The sequence below is a fragment of the Haliotis rufescens genome, unplaced genomic scaffold (assembly GCF_023055435.1).
Source record: "Haliotis rufescens isolate VD_foot unplaced genomic scaffold, xgHalRufe1.0.p SCAF_1, whole genome shotgun sequence".
Classification (NCBI taxonomy): Eukaryota; Metazoa; Mollusca; class Gastropoda; order Lepetellida; family Haliotidae; genus Haliotis; species Haliotis rufescens.
The window spans coordinates 49,829,389-49,849,698 of record NW_025963779.1 but is presented as its reverse complement, the minus strand read 5'-3'; the positions used below and the strand labels follow the sequence as shown (position 1 = coordinate 49,849,698).

General features: G+C 39.9%; 1 protein-coding gene and 1 long non-coding RNA gene across 6 annotated transcripts; one reads left to right on the top strand and one right to left on the bottom strand.

Moving 5' to 3' along the window:
* Positions 1 to 524: 524 nt before the first annotated feature.
* On the top strand, positions 525 to 16,640 carry LOC124131384. Of its 4 annotated transcripts, none has more exons than XM_048397204.1 (27): positions 525 to 676; positions 1,678 to 1,823; positions 2,501 to 2,671; positions 3,316 to 3,402; positions 3,914 to 4,159; positions 4,417 to 4,855; positions 5,309 to 5,343; positions 5,615 to 5,885; positions 6,743 to 6,847; positions 7,076 to 7,267; positions 7,444 to 7,487; positions 8,029 to 8,148; positions 8,589 to 8,708; positions 8,811 to 8,933; positions 9,344 to 9,418; positions 9,850 to 9,971; positions 10,511 to 10,612; positions 10,901 to 10,990; positions 11,233 to 11,349; positions 11,828 to 12,044; positions 12,688 to 12,834; positions 13,029 to 13,114; positions 13,359 to 13,432; positions 14,323 to 14,387; positions 14,549 to 14,672; positions 14,896 to 14,975; positions 15,324 to 16,640. In XM_048397204.1, exons 2-27 carry the CDS (start codon positions 1,679 to 1,681, stop codon positions 15,353 to 15,355), a joined length of 3,429 nt encoding a protein of 1,142 aa, XP_048253161.1. In that variant the 5' UTR covers positions 525 to 676; position 1,678; the 3' UTR covers positions 15,356 to 16,640. The 4 variants fall into 4 exon arrangements, with proteins under 4 accessions (XP_048253161.1, XP_046350586.1, XP_046350585.1 ...); XM_046494630.2 differs by having other exon boundaries at positions 3,566 to 4,159; positions 7,076 to 7,261; XM_046494629.2 differs by having other exon boundaries at positions 3,566 to 4,159.
* Positions 6,400 to 20,008, bottom strand: LOC124131397. 2 transcript variants are annotated; one of them, XR_006860647.2, is made up of 3 exons: positions 19,917 to 20,008; positions 8,017 to 8,138; positions 6,400 to 7,244 (listed from the first exon to the last, which is right to left on the bottom strand). It is a non-coding gene; the product is annotated as an uncharacterized LOC124131397 (long non-coding RNA). The 2 variants fall into 2 exon arrangements; XR_007221696.1 differs by lacking the exon at positions 19,917 to 20,008 and adding an exon at positions 14,531 to 14,613.
* Between the last annotated feature and the right edge of the window lie 302 nt (positions 20,009 to 20,310).

Sequence of the window (20,310 nt, the reverse complement as noted above, 5' to 3'; positions counted from 1 at the left end):
CTCACAGCACGGCTAGGGCTATGCGACGGTAGTTGGAAGACCGGGTGAACTGAGAATCACCAGCCATTAGAACTATAGAGTTGTTTCCCTTGCATCACGCTCTAGTGTATAGCTCGGGTTTCCTTCAAACTTTAAATTCCTTTTCTCACCTTGTTTAAAAACTGTATGGCGATGATACAATACATTTGTTTGTCCTCTATTAACGACATTCTGGTGAAATTATAGTTTTATTTTAGAAAGTATGATATTATTCATATTTTTTATAGTCTCGTTTAGACATATTATGTTTAGAGGTAGTACACGATTCCGAAGATAAACATGCGTATATACCAGTATATAAATAGGGCAAGCGTGTTGGGCTGAATAGAGAAACTACAAGAACAGAGGTGAAGGTCATAAAATATCTGCGTGACTCAATTCCTCGAGAAACCTATTTACAAGGAAGTATGTTGGAAAATCCAGGCCTAGCGCAGACGTAACCAATCTAGAGCGAGAGTCCGCCTGGCAGCCTTCCAACAACCGTCCCAGTCAATACCAAGCCTGTCGCGGAGTGATATAATCAGGTCATTATACATGCCGAAATAAGTCACATGACTGATCTAATAATAGAAACATGGAAATACCAGTCACTCGCACAAATATAAATCCAACTTCAGCGATAACAGAGAATCCGCATGTAAGTGTTTCGATGTTAACTTTCCCATGCACGAAGTGCAGATTAAGTCATATATTTCAGTGTATCTGGTTATATACATATGTATACATTATACTGTAAATCATGCATGTTGATTTGTTGCTTTTCTGGGGTATTTCGATTCAGTTTAAGTGAACATCATCCATTATGACATTGGAGGTCATTGTGCGTGACGTCATATAGCAAGGCAATGGTTCCGCCATCAGTTTATATATATATACAGGTAAATCAGAATCTGTTGAAGTAGTTTCTGTAATGTTTCTATTATTATCGTGTCACATCACCTGGCTATAGCCTGTCACTACTAGTGACGTTTTAGTTTAAGTTTGACGGGCTATATGCAGTGAACGTGTCAGTTGTCCCACGCGTCATCTAAATATGGGATGAAGGCTCAAAGACTTTTGGTACTGAGATGATGCCCACGAGCACGTGTATGGTGCAGAGCTCATTCTTAGTTCTTGAATGATAATAATACCGGTCCTTGATGATAATACATTTAATATTTCACATCTGACGTCTTTTGGAGACCCGTGTTAGAACTGGCCCATCCTGTGGTAAGAGGACTAACGGGGTCTGGTGGTCAGGCTCGTTGATACATGTCATCCTATCCCAATTGTGTAGATCGATGCTCATGATGTCAATCACTTGAATGACTGGTCCAGATTCCATTATAAACAAACAGACCGCCGTATATAGCTGGAATATAATGTTAAACAACAAACACATATTTAAAAGAAACCACTAGATATTTGAGTGTACAATTCTTAATGATAAAACCCTTTTTCAGGAGAAATGGCAGGAAAAAATGACTGTTTATCGCATCAGGTCATCAGAACTGCACACGTTTCAGGAAAGTCAGTACTATTATTTCTGCTTATATACAGGTTAACATCGCCATATTCTATGCATGTGTATGAGAACAAGTACCATCTCTTGCCATGTGTGATCCATAATCTCATGGTGCGTAATTTTGCCTATTTCAGAATGGACGGTGGAGCCGAACCCCCGAGGGTCCCCAGATCTGATTTTCTCAATAAGATTAAAGTCAAACTTGGAGGTAGAGGGAACACTTTACAGTATGGGAGGAAGAATCAAATGGTTATCTCCGGTTCAGCAGCTGGGGCCCAAGGTATTGTCATACATACAATAAATCATAAGTGTACTAAATACGACATATGTTTGCTACACAGGAAAGTATTTGCTTCCTCAAGGAACTATACTCACTATAAGTGAGTGGGTTTGGTTTTACGCCGAGGGGAAATAGAACACTGTTACATCAATACCTTTGCCACTAGGCTACCCCAGCGCCCCGATATACCATAATGCATGCACACACATGCAGGAGTAGGGACGCATACACAAACACACGCAGTGACGTTTATCCATCTTTTTTTCATGGCACTCGGCATTAGAAGATAAAACAAAGAATGGTGGACTCGGAGTCAGTATACTATGTCTGAGTGGGGTATCCATGTTAAACTGCAGCATGGTATCTCGGGGAGTTATCACCATACACCCGGCATAACTTCCGTCAAATACTATAACAGTCACATGCTATATAAGTGATAAACCTTATTTCACCTCACCTCACCTTACCTCGTCTCACCTCACCTCACCTCACCTCACCTCACCCAAGTACCTTTATCAACAGAAAACCTATCAATGTGATGTTGAGATGACCATATAATGTTGTACTTTTTGCCATCTATTTCTCATTACGACTGCACAACAACTTGCCTCACATGTAATGAAGTATGTGATCACCTGTCTTGCAACAGAATGTAAATGTATACATTCCCTGTGTAGGTGCAGATATCCCCGATGTGGATCTGAGTGACACCGATGAACCCTTGACAAACCGCGAACGTTGGAGAGGATGTGATGGTCCCGAACTCGATCTTGGAGGAATCCAAAACAAGATACAGATCAGTGAAGAGAACACTCTTGTTGAGACGGGGAGTCTTGATAACAGGGAGGGTAATTACAGAACAGCTTTTCAACTGTGATAATGCCGTGACATATTGTGTAATGCCCGTAGTCTAGAGTGAGTGAGTGTGTTGGGTTTAACGCCGCTTTAAACAGTATTCCCGTTATATCGCGGCGTGTCAGCTTAATGTGGGAGGAAAGCCCGAAGTGATGCAGGTCTCAGACGTTTACCACTTCGGTGAAACCCACGAGCACGGGTATGGTGCTGACAAACCTAGTAACATAATCGGGGCGAACAGGGATTCGAACCCACAATCATAGGTTTCTGGCGTGCCCAAGGGACGCAACTCTGCACAGCGAATCGCGGCGCCTTAGACGACTGGGCCACCCGTGCCCCCCCGTAGTCTAGAACTGTGATTCAACAGGAAGAGAGAGAGAGAGAGAGAGAGAGAGAGAGAGAGAGAGAGAGAGAGAGAGAGAGAGATATGATCAAACACTGATCTCTGTAACACAGGGTCGCGTGGAACATGGTCAATCCTATCGTTTGCAAATTATCGATGAAGGTCATATATCTATATCTGTATCTAAATTGTTCTGAGTTATCAAAGCTTTTTCTCTGTCCTTGGCTAAGGTAGCGATTTGAACTTTTTTATAAGCATGTGTTGTATTAAGTTATGATGTGTGTAAACCCTCAGTACCGATGGAGCAGGAGCCATCTCCACCTCACCATGGTATGGAGCCGACAGTAACAGCAGTGCAAGCTTCATCAGCTCTAGATATTGGTGAGTTACAATAGACACTGGACAACAAAAACGAATTACAACATTAAGCCTTATGTTGTTGAATTATGGAAGTGGTAAAGTGATCCTGATTATACCTTAGACAATAACCATTATTCCTTTGTTGTGATATCGATGTTCAACATGTTTCTTGGTGTACTGACAGATGCTGATCCAGAAGGATTTGAATCGTTAACATTGCCAATCAGCCGCCCTCAAAGGAACCCTAGTACACCATCGAATACCCTAAATGCTAGATTCCAGACTAATGTTAAGTCAGCTTATGTGCCTGATCATGGCTCGCTTGTAATAGACGGTGTAGAATCAAGAACACCTCTTCACTCATTTTCTGAAGATCAATCACCGTGTCATGATGGACCCTCTTTAATCGACCTGTCAAAAACACGTAAAGTGAAATCCCCACCAGATGCAGGTGAATCTGGTGGTGGGGCGTCTGATTTCTCGGCTGCGTTGTCAGGGAATGAAAGGGTAACGTCTCCAATACCTTTACCAGAGCATCGAAAGTCACAACGTGGACATCTACAAAACGTCCCACCATCTGCTGCAGATCAACAGCATGAACAAACATTTACAAGAGTGGAGAGAGGAAGTGCAACCAGGAACGGCGGTCACATGGAACAAGCACAGCAGTGTCTTCACTTCCGGGAGGTTCAGGGTCGGGATTATTACACCATTGACCACTGCTGTCATGTTGTGGACATAAGAAGAAGAAGTGATGTGTTTGGAGACGTTTCACAAGGTAGTATATCTTCTCACGTTACGTATTCGTACTTCGCGCCCATGCATGTCAGTACTCACATATGTTTCCCGGTTCGTAGAAGTGTGTGAGATTGTGTCGTCCTCCTGTCACCCTAATGACACGTTACCTGTCGACAGGGTGTCCTTGTTTCTTCTGATGTTGGTTCTCTGTTATGGTTATCATGGAATCCTATTTTATATAAACAAGGGTGAAATGATACGTCGTCTGATTCATAGTCGAGGTTTATTATTTTTCAGGAACTGGGATTTTGTTGAGCTGGTCATGGAATGCGACAAAAAAACATGTTGTATATACTTCATGGACTGTGGCACTGGCGGCTGACAGACACAGAGATCGTAGTGCAATCATTAATCAGCTGGTTCATGGCAAGTTCCTATCCCTACGGAATCTTGCTAGTGACATATTTCGTTCATACACCGCTCATCTCGTAAGTGTAACTACCGATTTATCGTTTACGTTTGGCCACTTAGAGGAACAGTCTGCAAATAGAATGATTGAATGTAACGGCGATGTCCACACAGTTATTTCTGGATATTTACCAATGGATTGTAAGTTTAATCTTCAAGTGTTAAAGGATGCAAGTTACGAAGTTTCACGTGACGCGAGTCCTGAAGAGTGCCAGCCAGATGTTCCAGCTGACATACAGGGTCTCTCAGAAGCGATACAAAAGAAAATGTGAGTATCATGTACCCCAAGAAGATACGGGAACTCTTAACACGTTTCCATGTAGGTGATTATTTACACATGCATTGAGCATTTGTTGTAGCGGTAGTTTAGTGCATCGTTGATATTCATCCATCTTTGAAATGTATATTTTGAAAATCTTCACTTTAAAATCTCACCTGTGGGGATTCCAACTATGTTTGTCGTAAGAGGCGACGTAATGGATCTGGTGCTGACGTGGCTGATGGCGGGTCAACGTACCCCGACGCCGTGGATCTTATAATATCAATCACTGAATTGTCTAATCCAGACTTGAAAAGGTACAAGCCTCCGTCATAAAGTGGGGTATTGCTGGGTGCGATGTTAAACAGCAAACACACTTATACCCCTTCACAATCTACAAGAAAGGCGCTGATATTCACCATTGAAATAATACAATATGTTATATCTCAATGTCCCTTGTAGGAATCTGTCAACGGAATCAAGAGAAGAGAGCAAAGGTAAGAACAAGTGTCTTGTCCATATCAGTTATACAAGAACTGAACGATAATACGTTGGTAACTGAATGTTCTTGACAGAGAGTGAAGGGGGTGTTATTGTATAAAAGAGGTAATCTTATTAGTTATAATGTACATGAAAAACATCTGGCATATTTACACGTATCAGTTATGTATAGTTCTGGCAGTGCATACACTTGAAATGTATATGAAGTAATTTTATATTGGTACTGTTAGTTTATAGCAACATTTTATATTCTAATTTGTTTCACAGAAATGGCAGAAGTTCAAGCGAAACTGGCAAATATGGAATCTGAATTCAAGCAGGTTGAGTCAACGTTTCGTCAGATTCTAAAGAACCAGAAAGACAATTCCGAACGCCAACTGCTGCAACCTCGCAATGATATGAGCAACTCTATAGGACTTATGAAACAGCAGCCGTCACAGATAGGTGCGACGCAAGACAGAGTCCCTGTAGACGTTAGAGAAATTCAAGAAAAAGAACGTGGTTTTCATCCATCTACAGTTTCAAGCCGTCATGATAGGTAAGTATACACAAGTTCGTAACACAAGTTCATAAAATGAACAGAACAGAACAGAAGTTTATTCAATATTTTAGGCCATATGACCTATAGTACAGTAGTGTTTGTTTTTTGTATCAACATTGTACAGTCACGTGTAGGTAATAATAAGTTTACATAAAATATTAACGTCTAATTTCAAAAATCTTCTTCAGGAATATTGACAGAGATGATATTGTATTTGCATTGCAGGAGTTCAACAAATTTCTCATCAATTGTTCATCTTTGTACATAGTTGAAATCATAGGGAGGTATCTATTTCTAAGAAACTGATAATATTTACAAATGAGAAGTACATGAAACTCATCCTCAACATAGCCTTCATTACAATAACGGCATAAACTACTTAAAAGTTTCTTTATCTTGTACATTTTTCTTTCTGAGATTGTTAACATTAAAATTATGTAATGATATACGTAATTTACACAAAGATCTTCTCAAAGTTCTATCCTGAAGTACAGATACATATTTTTCAGGAACAAGTAAAGATTTTATATTCGTATAATGGCATAAAAACCTTGAGGATGATATTTGACAGTGCCAATCTTGTGAAAATATATCAACTAATCTTTCCTTAAGCATGAAGATAAATAGTTTATCATTTCCAACATCTTGAGATATCCATGCAAGAGAAAAACCAGACATACAAAGAATATTTCTGATATCAGACACCCATAAACAATATTTACCCTTTTCATAAAATGTTCGTAAAATGACCACCATGTGTCAGATGGTGTGCATTAGATGTATTAAACGTTCCAAATATAATAGCAAAACGTGTCTGGTTAAGATGCTTCAGATTTGTATTGATTCTATATCAGCACCTATTCAACTGGGGAAACTAAACCCAATGAACTGGATCCGAAATCACAGCAAGCGGACAACATGCAAGTCATGGCGACATCTAACAGTCCAGCTGAAACAGGGCAAGTGTGAACACATACAATACTTCCATGTTTGAATGAGTGAGGTAACTTTAACGTCGCTTTGTCAATCATATCATGGCGTGGTAGTAGGGATGATACAGGTCTTCTTGTATATGTGATACACTTTGTAAAATACTAAAACCAAACATGACAACCATAAACGGTGTTACTATGCCCGGAAACGACATGTATACAATATATCAGTTCTAATGATGAATCTTTATTCAGGAGGATTGATATAGGATTCATGGACAAATTCGAGTCATTCCAAAGACGTCCGGACCCCACACCAGTCAACCAGGTATCCCAGGGATCACCAACAGTGCCACACTCTACCGACATGCCCAGGGACACAAACTTGAAGGATGACGCCAGGAATAACCATCTTTCACAACATCTACCAACAAAGAAGAGGTTCAGGTTTTCAACTTCGTATATATCTTTCTCTCAGCTTCATATACATCTGTATTCACAGCCTTTCGGTTTCTCATTAACAAAGTGATACATTTGTTGTATATCTGCCTTTCATAGTCAGTTTTATTCTATTGTAGTGCCAACATGTTGCCTACAATGTTTGATGCGTGTCGATTTTTCAGTTCCAGGCAGGATGTCAATGATCTGGTTCACATCTTACCTGAAGGTAACCGTTACCATCACTTATACAAAAAATTGTTTGTAATTCCGCCATTTTTAAAATTGTTTTCTTCAAATAGTAGTCAAGGTTTAAAATTATTATGGTATAGGGTATGAGTAAAATGAACTTGCGTCTATAGTTTAGCAGGTAATGTGACACATTTAACACTATCATTATAATGGAATAGAACCTGGGAAGTCCGCTTGAGCGAACAAACAATCATGTGCATCGACTTCGTCATGTGACCAAGACGTTTTCCGGTCCGTGACCCGGTTGCTGTTCATTGAATTGCCGATCTGCCCTAATCACTGTTCGCGATTGTCTTTTTTTCTTAATGATAGTTGGTTTTATTACGTACAGCACGCTTTTCACAATTGAGATCTGACTAGGGGGAGTAACTAAAAGTGTCTATGCAACATTGTATACAATATAGGTGTCTAGTCTTGGAGCTAGCATGCAAATACGGCTTGCACTTTATTACTTTCTAAACTATAGGACAACTTATAATTTTGTCGCATAGTCGACTAACGGGTACCTTGATTTGCAGAAAGCCTTGTCAGTGCTGAAAGGTTGCTGGAAGCATTCAGTGTGTCGAGCGTTGGTGATAGAAGATCGCACCCAGAGGTGAAACGTCTGGCAGAGTCCATAGCTTTGGCACTACAAGAGGGTAAGAGAACTATGACGTGCAGTATGCAGCTAGTCGCATATATATGTGTTAAATACAATTTCAAACTACACGACTAGCTGCGGAACAAACGGGAAACATTTCATCACTTCAGCTTTCTCATTCGCACATTTTGTGTGTGTGTGTGTGTGTGTGTGTGTGGGGGGGGGGGGGGGGGGGGGGTGTGTTATGTCGCTTTTAACAACATTCCAGCAATATCACGGCGAGGGGACACCAGGAATGGGCTTCAGACATTGCATCCATTTGGAGAATCGAACCCGGGCCTTCGGCGTGACGAACGTACGCTTTAACCATTGCATCACCGCTTGTCCTTTCATGTTGGGTGTCTTGTAGGTTTGATATAAGATAGTTTCTACTTTTTTTGATCATATGTTAGGTGGTATGTGCATGATGATCTATTTATTCTGTTTCATACCACGAAGAACGACCACCACCATCCAGATCAAAGGGTCCTGATACTATCCTTTGTCTTGACGTGTCCGACAGTATTGCACAGCACGGCCTTGAACAACTGAAGAAAGCTGCTAACAGCTTCATCGATGGTAAGCTATCTTTGTGTACTGCTCTAAACCAGTAAAACTTTTGTGAGAGAAACCTGGTTCTTGAACGTGAGTGTTTTGACATGTTATCATCGTTTACTTCAGGCATAGAGGACATAGCTGAACAGTTCGGGCTGGAGGAGAACCTTGGGGTGGTCGCCATGGGTGGGAGAAGCACGGTGGTTCAGGAACTCACTAATGACTTTGGCCTTGTCAGGGATGCTATAGGTATCTGGTTATACTTTGTTATATCCCGCTTCTCAGTTTAAGAATTTAACGCTTTGCATTTTGCATTATGAAATGATGTCCAATAGTTTTAACAATACTAAAAGTGGTATACCCTCTCATCTCAATTTGTTGATCATAACTTGTTTTCTAAAACTGTATTTGCTATAGATACAAAATAATTAAAAATCTGTTATCAGCATTAACGTTAACACACTAAATTATCACTTCCGTTACATACGTCTAAGTGTCATGGCCACGTTCCACGAAACAATGGTTGCGCCAAGATGATCGGTATTTTATCATAGACAGTCCTAGCGCTACGACCACTTTGTTGAACGGGTCTCTGGTCTTATTGTCATGTAAAATGAAAGTTTCTGATTCTATTAAATTTAATAAGTATTTTGTTTCAGACAATTTAGAGGTTGGTGGCCGAAGTCCTCTATTTGAAGCTCTCCTTGTTTGTGCCGCGGCATTGAAAGGGCGTGGTATGTATACTGCTTCCATATTGCGTTCGGGAGCCAGGGTGGCCCAGTCGTCGTAAGCGCCGCGAGTTGGTTGTGCAGAGTTGCGTCCCTTGGGCACGCCAGAAACATAAGATTTGGGGTTCGAATCCCGGTTCGCCCCGATAACGTTTCTAGGTTTGTCAACACAATACCCGTGCTAGTGGGTTTCACAAATGTGGTAAACGTCTGAGACCTGCATCACTTCGGCTTTCCTCCACCATTAAGTTGGCACGCCGTGATATAACGGGAATACTGCTATAAGCGGCGTTAAATCCAACTCACTCACTCACCACATTGCGTTCAGTTTGTTGCAACCAAAGTAATATAACCTGTGTCAAAGGTTATGGGGTATTTTGTACTGAAATATTCTTATGACAAGACTTTCAACGTTTCGTATGTCATCTGTATTTCAGGAGGTATTCTAAGTATTGGTGACGCACACAAGATCCGACCTCGGCTTATTGTTGTGACAGATGGATTAGCGACAAGCTATGCCCGCTGGACCGGCTCGGATGGGGGAAGTTCTGACCATGACGTAAGAGTAAAAAGCATCGTCACTGGGGGCTGGAAATATTCTCCGTCAATGCGCAAGCGTCGATATTTCTAGTTCACTGTGTATATGGAGGCAGGGTGGCTCAGTCGTGCAGAGTTGCGTAGCTTCGGCACACCAGAAACCTTTGATTTAGGGTTCGAATTCCGATTCACTCCGATTATGTTTCTAGGTTTGTCAGCACCATCCCCATGCTCATGGGTAAATATATGAGACCTGCATCACTACGGGTTTTCATTAAGCTGACATGCCGTCATAGAACTGGAACACTGTTAAAAGCAGCGTTAAACCCAGATCTCTTCCTCCCTCACTCACTGTAGATATTGCCATGTACTATGTTTATTTCCATACATATTCTACATCTCCCCAACCTACACAAGCAAGAGTACACCAATAATATGAATCTCTGGGGTCTCTATTTTCTAGTATGCATCCTGTAAATGAGTAGCAGGTTGTGGTGATGATTTCTGTTACTGTTCAAGTTGGATGTGATGTGACATGGCTTCCATGTGTGTTTTCCCCAGACCAAAGTTAAGCTGATTCAACTTGTTCAACAATTTACGCCGAAGAATAACAGTTCCGCACCTAATCCAATAGTATGGGTTCCAGTTGGAAAGGCAGATACAGTGAGTAGAAATATGATTCTGACTTGTCAGAAATGTCATGTCTTTTTAGAAATGTGTATCATCATCATCATCATCATCATCATCATCATTCCACTCACGTCGATATGGACTTAGTGCTTGTATTGTGGACTCAACAAAGCGGTAACCGCCAGCGTTCTGCACTGTCTTGGGCTTCCTCTTCAAGTCTGTTTTCTGCTCACACACATATAGCCATACATTGGCCGTTTGAGTCAACTATAAGCTATTTAATAATACAGATCAAAATGCACATGTTCTGGTAAATTTCAGGGCTTTTTAAAATCGTTGGCCAAACTTGGGCAAGGAGAGCTGGTGGAAGGCGAGGACATGGCGAGACTCTGCAAGAACTACAGAATCCAGGTATAAAAATCACACATCTCTTACAAGAAAATAAATGCGGAGGATTTTCTCATTGCAAACACGCTATCAATCAATAAACAATACGATACTAATAAGAACTGTGCCTTAGTGATCCAATGAAAATTACAAATATCTTCTTGACTTCAAGTATTCGAGTCTCGTTGTTTGCTTGGTACTTCGATCCCTATTTGATTCTCGTCAACGTTTTACCGTTAACTACCTTTGTACTCATGTTACAACAGGGAAGCATAGGAAAAATCCTGCTCTGTATACAGAGTCAGCATATGGCGGGTTCTATGTCTAGCAGCATAGAAACTGTAGCAGAGGCCCTGGTCGGAGAGATGGATCCAGCAGAAAAGGTGGGGTATGATATTACGTTCATTACTGTGTTTCAGTAGTCTTGGATATTAGTAAAGATATGGCGTTTGAATGATATCCTTCAATTCATTTTTGCCCCGGAGAGGCATATGATGAATGTTCCGTCCCCTTTTAGGAATTTAGATCTTAAAAATGTTTTGTTTCCGGTTTTCATAACGAACATATATCAATCAATTGTTCATCATGGTTTACCATTTTCGATTTGTTTTTTTTGTCAATTCCATAGAAACAACCCAAGTGTATTCAATGATAAGCTCGTCATCTTCCCATCGTAGTGAGATAGCTAAAGGTACCAGTCAATTGGTAGCATATCAATCAGGTATTGATTAGGTCGCATTGACTCTTTCGAACAAGTCCCAGGCAGCTGGTGTTGGGTTTGGAACTTGCACTCAATTGCACATTACCATTGGCTGGGGATATGATTATTTCATGTTTAGCCATTAATTTCATTTACTTAAGTCAGCGGTAGTGGAAGCAGTGAAGAGGAAGCTTGACCACAAGGACACGGACAGTGATGATGATGATGATAATATAGAACCGAACGACTTCAAACGCCTCCGAGAGAAGAAGGCCCTGCTTGCCCTTGGGACGAGGGTCTGCAGGGGCCCCGACTGGAAGTGGGGTGACCAGGACAGCGGCGGACCAGGAACAGTGGTTAATCATGCCAAAGAAGACAGTAAGATCTCTTAAAATGTGTCAGATTTCCCACGGTGACCTTATCATTGCAGATCAATATGGTGTGTGTGTGTGTGTGTGTGTGTGCGCGCGCGTGCTTTTGTGTGTGTGTGTGTGTGTGTGTGTGTGTGTGTGTGTGTGTGTGTGTGTGTGTGTGTGTGCTGAGATACCCTGCCTCAGTTGAACATGGATGCCTCACTTAAACACAGAAAACTGACTCCTAGTCGACCAGTCCTTGTTTTAGCCCTTAATGCCGAGCGCCAGTTAGTTACTGGTATTCAGAGGATACACATTAGAATATCGCTCCATTTATAAAAGCCGGCTAATTAGGATAGAAGATGAACTTTTATATTGCTTAATGATGTTGATAATCGAAATTGCTATTACTTGTCTTTTATTTCAACTATGAACAAAACTTGTTTGATGAATACATAGTAAATGCAAACTCATTCCATTGGAACACAAATATGAAAAGAAGTTAAAGGTGTCTTTAAATGGAAAATAGCTGTTCATTTGTGAAACCTCTATAATATGAAGAATCATAGATAGAAACATCTGACATTTCAGGTGTAACATGTTGAAAAGTGGGGAATATCATTCTTCATACATATGCAATTTGAAGACGCCCGGTCTTTTATTTTCAGATTTGGTTTGGGTGTGTTGGGATTTCAACTCTACATTCTGTAGATACAGATATGGGTATGAGAACAATTACGATCTGTTAGTCCAGGACACTGCACGGTACCTGTGTGATGACGAACTCATTGAAATAGGGAACAAGGTCCAAAGAGGTAGGCATACATGTTGGTTGATATGGAACCTAGATATGAACTAAAGAACACATTAAAACATCGACGCAACCAAAGTAATATTCTTGCATAATACTCATGACAGTGACAATTTCAAAGAACTATGTGGCAATTTGAAGTAAGTTTTAATAATCACTGGAGTCAACTTTCACGTTGTGAAATCGTACTATTCGTAGGACGTGATTGGGCATGTGGACACCAAGATGGCGGGCCCGGAAGTTACGGGGTCGTGATCCGGAAAGCACAAGACGGAAAGGTCAAGGTAAGTAAACATAGGTGTCTCGGACATTCTTTACTACTATGTTTAGAGCATTTTTTGACATGATTAATATCTCATAGAATTAAGTGTATCACTTTCACAAGAATTTCCACGGTTATTCTCTCACTCCTGCCCGTCAGACTTTTCACAGTAACGTTTCATGTTGGTAACGTTTCATGTCATCTGTATATATAATTTTGTCTTGGTTTAATTGTAAGACTGATTAGGTACGTAAAATGTTTTTCAGGTTCGATGGATCGATGCGGATAAAATTTTTACATACAACTATGGCTGTGATGGACGTTTCGACCTCGAAATATGGTAAGTGAAGCTGATTCTGTTGTCAATAGGTGACTTACAATTGAGTGATGACAGTTGATGTCTTATGATGCCCGGCCTGGCGTTCTGTGATTTGTAACTAATGTATTTCGGAAGGCCTTTTTGAAATTCAGTACATATTTGGGATAATAACAACATGTTTTCTGCCTGGAAGTAATATGCAGTAGATATTCTTCAGTAAGCCCATGCCTCTGTGTGTGACACGCATTGTCACTTAATGGATTCGATACTAGATCTTATTTACTTTCCTAACTGTAGCCTTTTCTTTCTGGTCGCTTCCGTGGTCTAGTGGCAGAGCGTCTGTCCGGAGAGCGGACATACCAGAAAACGCTAAAAGATGGCACTTGTTGTTACCCTGCCTGGCGCTCGGCATTAAGGGGCTAAAACAAGGACTGGTCGGCTCGGTGTTTGTATACTGTGTCTTAGTGGGGTATTCATGTTAAACTGCGGCATGGTATCTCACTGGGCTAGCACTATAAAATTTGCATTAGTCCGGACTACAAGCAGCCACACACACGTACATGCATGCACGTCGCTATATAAGTGCAATAATCCTAATCGACTCTAAACCCCCACCTCACCTTATCTTTCAAGAAGAATTCAAAATATTATTCAAAACTACCATCCATTAGGTACAATATTACCACCCATTAGGTACAAAATTACCACCTATTAGGTACACAACTAACATTTGCATATATAATCCTTTAATAGGTTCCCCCTAAATTTCCTAAATTATAATTCCCAAATGAAATTTCCTGAAATTCTTTCTTCATCCTGCATAATTGTATGTCATTCATGTATTTTATTCAATCAACCTTTTTAGGATTTGCCAATGGATGTTTGTTATAAGGAGTACATCACATTTTCAGCAAACCAGATTTGGAAACACGGCCAAGGAAACCTAGTCCCGTACCTGCGGCAACTAAAGTACACGGTATGTACATGGAACCATTACCTCGGGCCCATCCCCTGAGAGGATTGTGCGGTAGTTTCTTGTGTTCATCTTGTTTTGACTAAAGCATTGTTGTACACCTGAATCTTCAACGGCCATTTTACCCCTCCCGTTCACCTACATACCTTCCATGTGTGTTGTAGAGTGGCAGTGGCGTGATAGCACGGGCAAGTGGCGGCTTTACGATGCTGTGACGACTGGGAAACTGGAGAAAGAGTTTCAGAGAAACGCTAAAGGATCTTGCTTGATACAGAGAAATGGGAAAAGGTACGAGTATGTAGCCTGGCATTGTGCATGATTCAATTAAAAAGTGTATCCTTAATATGATATAATATATAATTTTTACAGCTATTTTGCCCTTTACGCCACATGGAGTCTGTTTCGGCGGAAGATCTAGACTGATTATTCTCTTGCAGGGGCAATTTATATCTATAATAGTTTAAACTACGTGTATTTATTTCTTCATTTATTGTAAAATAATATATTTCAGTTTTAGAGTGGTATTCAAGAAAGATCCGATGATTGAGAAGTTGGTGTCTGGCAATGAAGTGCACGATGTGCGGCGACAGGGTGAGATATGTACTTGTTGTATGTGGTAGGGGAGATTGGGACAGAGATTGAGATTGTTCACAGAAAGACATTACTATGATGTAACGTTTATCGCAAGCGTGTATACAATTATTTTTCGTTTATTGTATTTTAGACTGGCAATTCTGCAAAAAAACAAGCTGGAGTCCAGTGTGTTTATCATTAGGTGTTGTATTTCAGGTATTGTAGCTGTTGTCTCGCCATGAACACATATTGTCGTGGTCTGTCCTCATTGCGATTAACAATATCCACATTAATGTAGATCTAATATTCAATTCTAGAACTCGCATTTTATGTTATTCATAGAAATACTACTTTCTTGACTTTCAGCTGTCAGTGATGAAGAACGCGGCCAACTCTGATGTATAGAAATGTCATTGCAAGAAACAGATCTTTTTTTTATATCTCATCAAATATCATAGCAATCGCTGTCATTCATTGTAGGAACTGCTTTCTTATTTGTCTGTGTAGTATTACCATGTTTCAACACCAATATTACTGAAATACGGTAGCTATTTCTATGACATGTGAACGAATACACCACGATACACCACGATACACCAACGCGATACACCAACATGAAGAGTATGTATCCTTGTGTTTCACGTTGTCACGATATATACTTATTTCCAAGGGAAAACACATGGCAGTTGTTGTTACACTGTACCTCAGACCATCACGAAGGTGTATGTCAGGTTCCCAGATTTACAAATAAGTATTATCTATATAACCAAGACTATATAAATAATATCTATACATATCTATATCTATACTATAATATCTATATATGTATATAAAAAGTGTATGTGGACTAAAACATGAAGAGGAATGCTTCTGTGCATCGTCCTGAGAGAATATTGAATCTGAGCACAGGTTCGTAGACACTATGATTATATCTGAGCACAGGTTCGTAGACACTATGATTATATCTGAGCAGCTCTATGTGATAAATGATCATACATAATTAATCAAATGATTTTGTACATATACAGGAGAGGAGGACGTCACTGTAATGGTCAAAATGTTTATTTCCATTTTCTATCAATTAAGATAGATCAATTTGTTAAGGAGGTATAAAATCTGGTTTCTAGAACTTCCACAAATTATGTATTTCATATAACAACAGTATTATACAATACTGAATAATTGTTAGGGCTAGGATGTTTATTTTAACTTCCTGGTTTTGAATGTTATGTTTCATTTTTCATGTCTCATGTGCTAATTTTATTCCGCTTGAAATAATAACATAAAATAGAACATGTTAGCATGAGTTTCGTATTTTATGCTGAATTCAGGATTCTTGCATTTCTATGCAATTTCAACGGGATGTACGAAATTAGTGAATGTGTTGTTCTAAGAAAATTGACAGTCACAAAATTGAATGAGTGTGTGAGTATGTCTTCACGCCGGTTTTAGCAACGTTTCTGCAATATTACGGTGGGGGACACCAGAGATGGGCTTCACCCATTTAACCATGTAGGAAATCAAAGCCGGACTAGCGAACGCTTTCAACTTTATTCTAACCCCGTGGACATGTCTGGCATGGTTCCTGGTTGACACAGTTTCCAAAGCGTTGACAAATGTCATTTACAATTTATCTACATCATACATCCATGTTATATTTTTACATCCTGTTCATTAGATCCTGTGGAACAAACCTAACATGTGACATAGTGAAACAACACGTTGTAAACAGATGCGAACTCAATACCCTTATTGCACGGACAAAACAGTCCGACAATTTAATATTAGCTGTACAAAAACATATATATGTAAAACTATGAGCCTTATTTAAAAAAAAAGAAAATACCCTGCAACAATATAATTTTATTTTTTCAAAGGTCTGAAGCATATATGGGTTTTTTTCAAGAATTTTCGGGGACAATGTATTTTGTACGATGAAATCCCATCATCATGCAGGAAAGAAAGTTCACACTTGCTTTATCTATAATCTGGTTTTGGTTTAATAAAATACATGTAATCCACAAGAATAGGTCTTCAGAAACTCATGATTGCCGTCAAAGGCGACTATGCTTGTCGTAAGAGGCGGCTAACGGGATCGGGTGGTCAGGCTCGCTGATTTGGTTGATGCATGTCATCGATCCAAATTGCGTGGATCGATGCTCATGATATCAATCACTGGATTGTGTGACGCTGTGCTAATTAGCGTCATTTCTCTTCCACTTTTCTCAGTCAATATTATATGTATTTGTACAGTTTTAAAGAGAATTGTATTCTCTACCTTTATATGTATTTGCTTTTATTGTCACTTTTCAACTTTTTATGTAATTCAGGATTTTGGGTCACTGAACACATATTTTGCCCATGTGTATTCGCTGTTTATTGTCCCTACCAATTTCATTTGAATATTTATTGTTGTATTTTTTATATCAGTGTATAGAACTTTTTTATGACCTATACGCTCATAGTTCATATGTGTATATACTCATAATATAATTTTAGTTATATTACAAAAACCGTGTTCTAGAAAACACACTCTCATTAACAAGACAGGGTTGTTTAGCTTTAGCCAACGTAAATAGGCTTATCTCCCATTGGTTACTTAATTAATTAAGTGGCAAATTAGTGATGGTCAATTAGGGGCTCTTTCTTTTAAAGGCCGACTCAAATCTTAAGTAAATCCACACACAGGTTTCGGAGTCCATACCACACAACCAACTAAAACCACACAATCCTTCCGACTCCCAAACAACCAATCAATATTCACGGCAGAACTAACGGGCATGGCCTCAGCCCTCCATAATCAAGAATAAAAAAAAACACAAAAAAATCCTAATACTTACCGACTCCCTAAGTGGACTGCAAGCCCTCCAAAACAAAAATACCAAAAACCGACCTAAATTAATAAATCAAATACATGTACTTAAAAGCTCCAACGACCTCACTAAGGCAGGCAAACAAATAACCTTCTTGTGGATACCCGCCCACGTAGGAATATACGGTAATGAAAACGCCGATAAAGCAGCTAAACTATCCCTCAAAATCCCAGAAATAAGCTTAAACTTACCCATCTCAAAATCAGAAATTAAAAGTGTAAACAAGCAAAAAATCACAAAAAATGGCATAACCTATATCTAAACTTAAATAGCCAAATCAAAAAGGTGCTCAGCAAACCACTAACCAAACCAAAAATTCTCCATCTATCCAAAAAAAATCGACAGAGTAATCACTAAACTCCAAATAGGACACACCAACCTAAATAACCACCTAAAAATTTAAAAAAAACACACTACAGGTAACTGCCCACACTGCAAACAACCAGAAACCCCAGAACACGCACTCATCCACTGCACACACTACCTAACACATCGAACCGCATTACAAACCACCCTCAATCTAAACAAGGCTCTAACTCTAGAAGCAATACTAAACCCACAAAATAAACTAGAAAACTTCAAGGCCTTAGGCGTATTCTTAATAAAAACGGAACTCATAAAACGCATCTAAAAACACAATAACCTACCAAATCAAAATCACATAAACAAACAAACTTCCCCCATACCCAGCTCCCTTAGTTCTCCTCCCCAATCCCATCGGCATCTATTCCAAATCTCGTTAAATCTCCAAAGTAAGTAAGTAAGTAAGTTAAGTAAATCAGTAACGTCTCGACGGACTCAGGTCACGCTGCTGGCTGCTCACTGCTGTCTTACTGCTGGACCGACCTAGGACTCTTTGACGGGATTTGGTGAGATCTTGAACTTTCTCTGAACTGTAAATGTTTGGATAACTTTGTCATACCCACATTTGCTTATCTTACCCCTTATTATACCCTTTTTGTAAGTTCGTAGACTGTTCTGCTTGCTCTTACGTTTTATTATAGGGTTATTTGTACTTGTAAGTTCATAGAACTAGCTATTTGTATCTTACAGTACTTTGGGAAGATATTTTGGGTAAAATCCTTATTTACGCTTAAAGCGTTGTAGTTCTTTAAATCCACCTATTATCCCTTAGAGGTAAATGTCCCGTCCCCCTGAGTCCCCGCAAATTGGTCCAATTAAGAGCTTATAATTAATTGGTCACAGCTCATTGTCTCAAGGTGTGAATTCCTGTCAGACGTAGACGTTAGCATATCCATTGTCTTGTCTAGCGTCCGGTGAGATTGATTAGCACAGCCTATTTAGTTGTGAGTTTGTCAATTAGCTCCATACTCAGGTGTTTATCTATCAGGTCCTACATACCTGTTGTTGTAACCCCTACTTGAGTTTGATTGCTTATGTAAATAAACTGTGAGTTTAGATTACAAGCCACTTGTTTGTATTATTTTTCTATCCTGACCATTGCTATTCACTGCCTGACATGCGGGTCTAAGTCGATCCCCATGGCAGACTAGTGAGGCGATTTTGGTCACCGTGATAATTGTCTGGTCAAAAACACATGCTTATGATATAGTCGGAATCGTACAATTGACATATTGTTAATGATTTATGGAAATGATTTTGTCGATTCTATTTGCACACACAAACTGTACATGGTACATTTGTACCACGTATTGCAAGCAGAGACGTACCTTAAAGAAACAAGAGACGATAGACACGACTACCTCTAAAGTAAAATCTCCCTTTCCCTCTGTTATTCTACCCAGATCATGTTAGAAGTTGTTTTTTTCATATTCCACATGGGCAGAAGTGAAAAATTGTACTTAGTAAAAGTAAATAATCTGTTCAAAAGTCACATGTGAAAAGCAGGTAGCAGTACACGTTTACAGGTTTCGGGGATTAGCGCACATTATTTAATATTTTCATCTCATGGGTGATTTGACTCCACTGCAGGATGCTGTTCCCAGTCGTCCCAGGCCTCGCAGTTGGTTGTGCAAAGTTGCGTCCCTTCTGCGTGCCAGAATCCTATGTTCATAGGCTCCAATGTCAAACATTAATCGAGCATGTAAATAAAATGGACACTTACATGATCAGATGGGAGCAGCCCCCCGAAAAATAATGTTTTCTCTTCAGGGAACCTTTGCATTCGAGTTATATTTCAATGATACATATGCAACGGATTCATACAAATACACCACACGGAACTAGAAAGTCTCTTTGGAGTGACGTGGGATAACGCCGACAGCTGACTCACATATCTGGCTATCAATGTCGCTTACTACGCACCGCTTAATCGTAGTTTCGTTTCATGTATTGTGCTGCGCTGTAACTGTGTTCCTGTCGGGGACAACACAATCCTAGCTTCTAGGTCAGCCCGACCCACCAGTACAAGGATGTTGAACGCTTGCCAAGTCAGCCTGCTATATCAGAAGCCATGTCAGGGATATATTTAGTCGACTGGGAAAACCCACACTAAAACT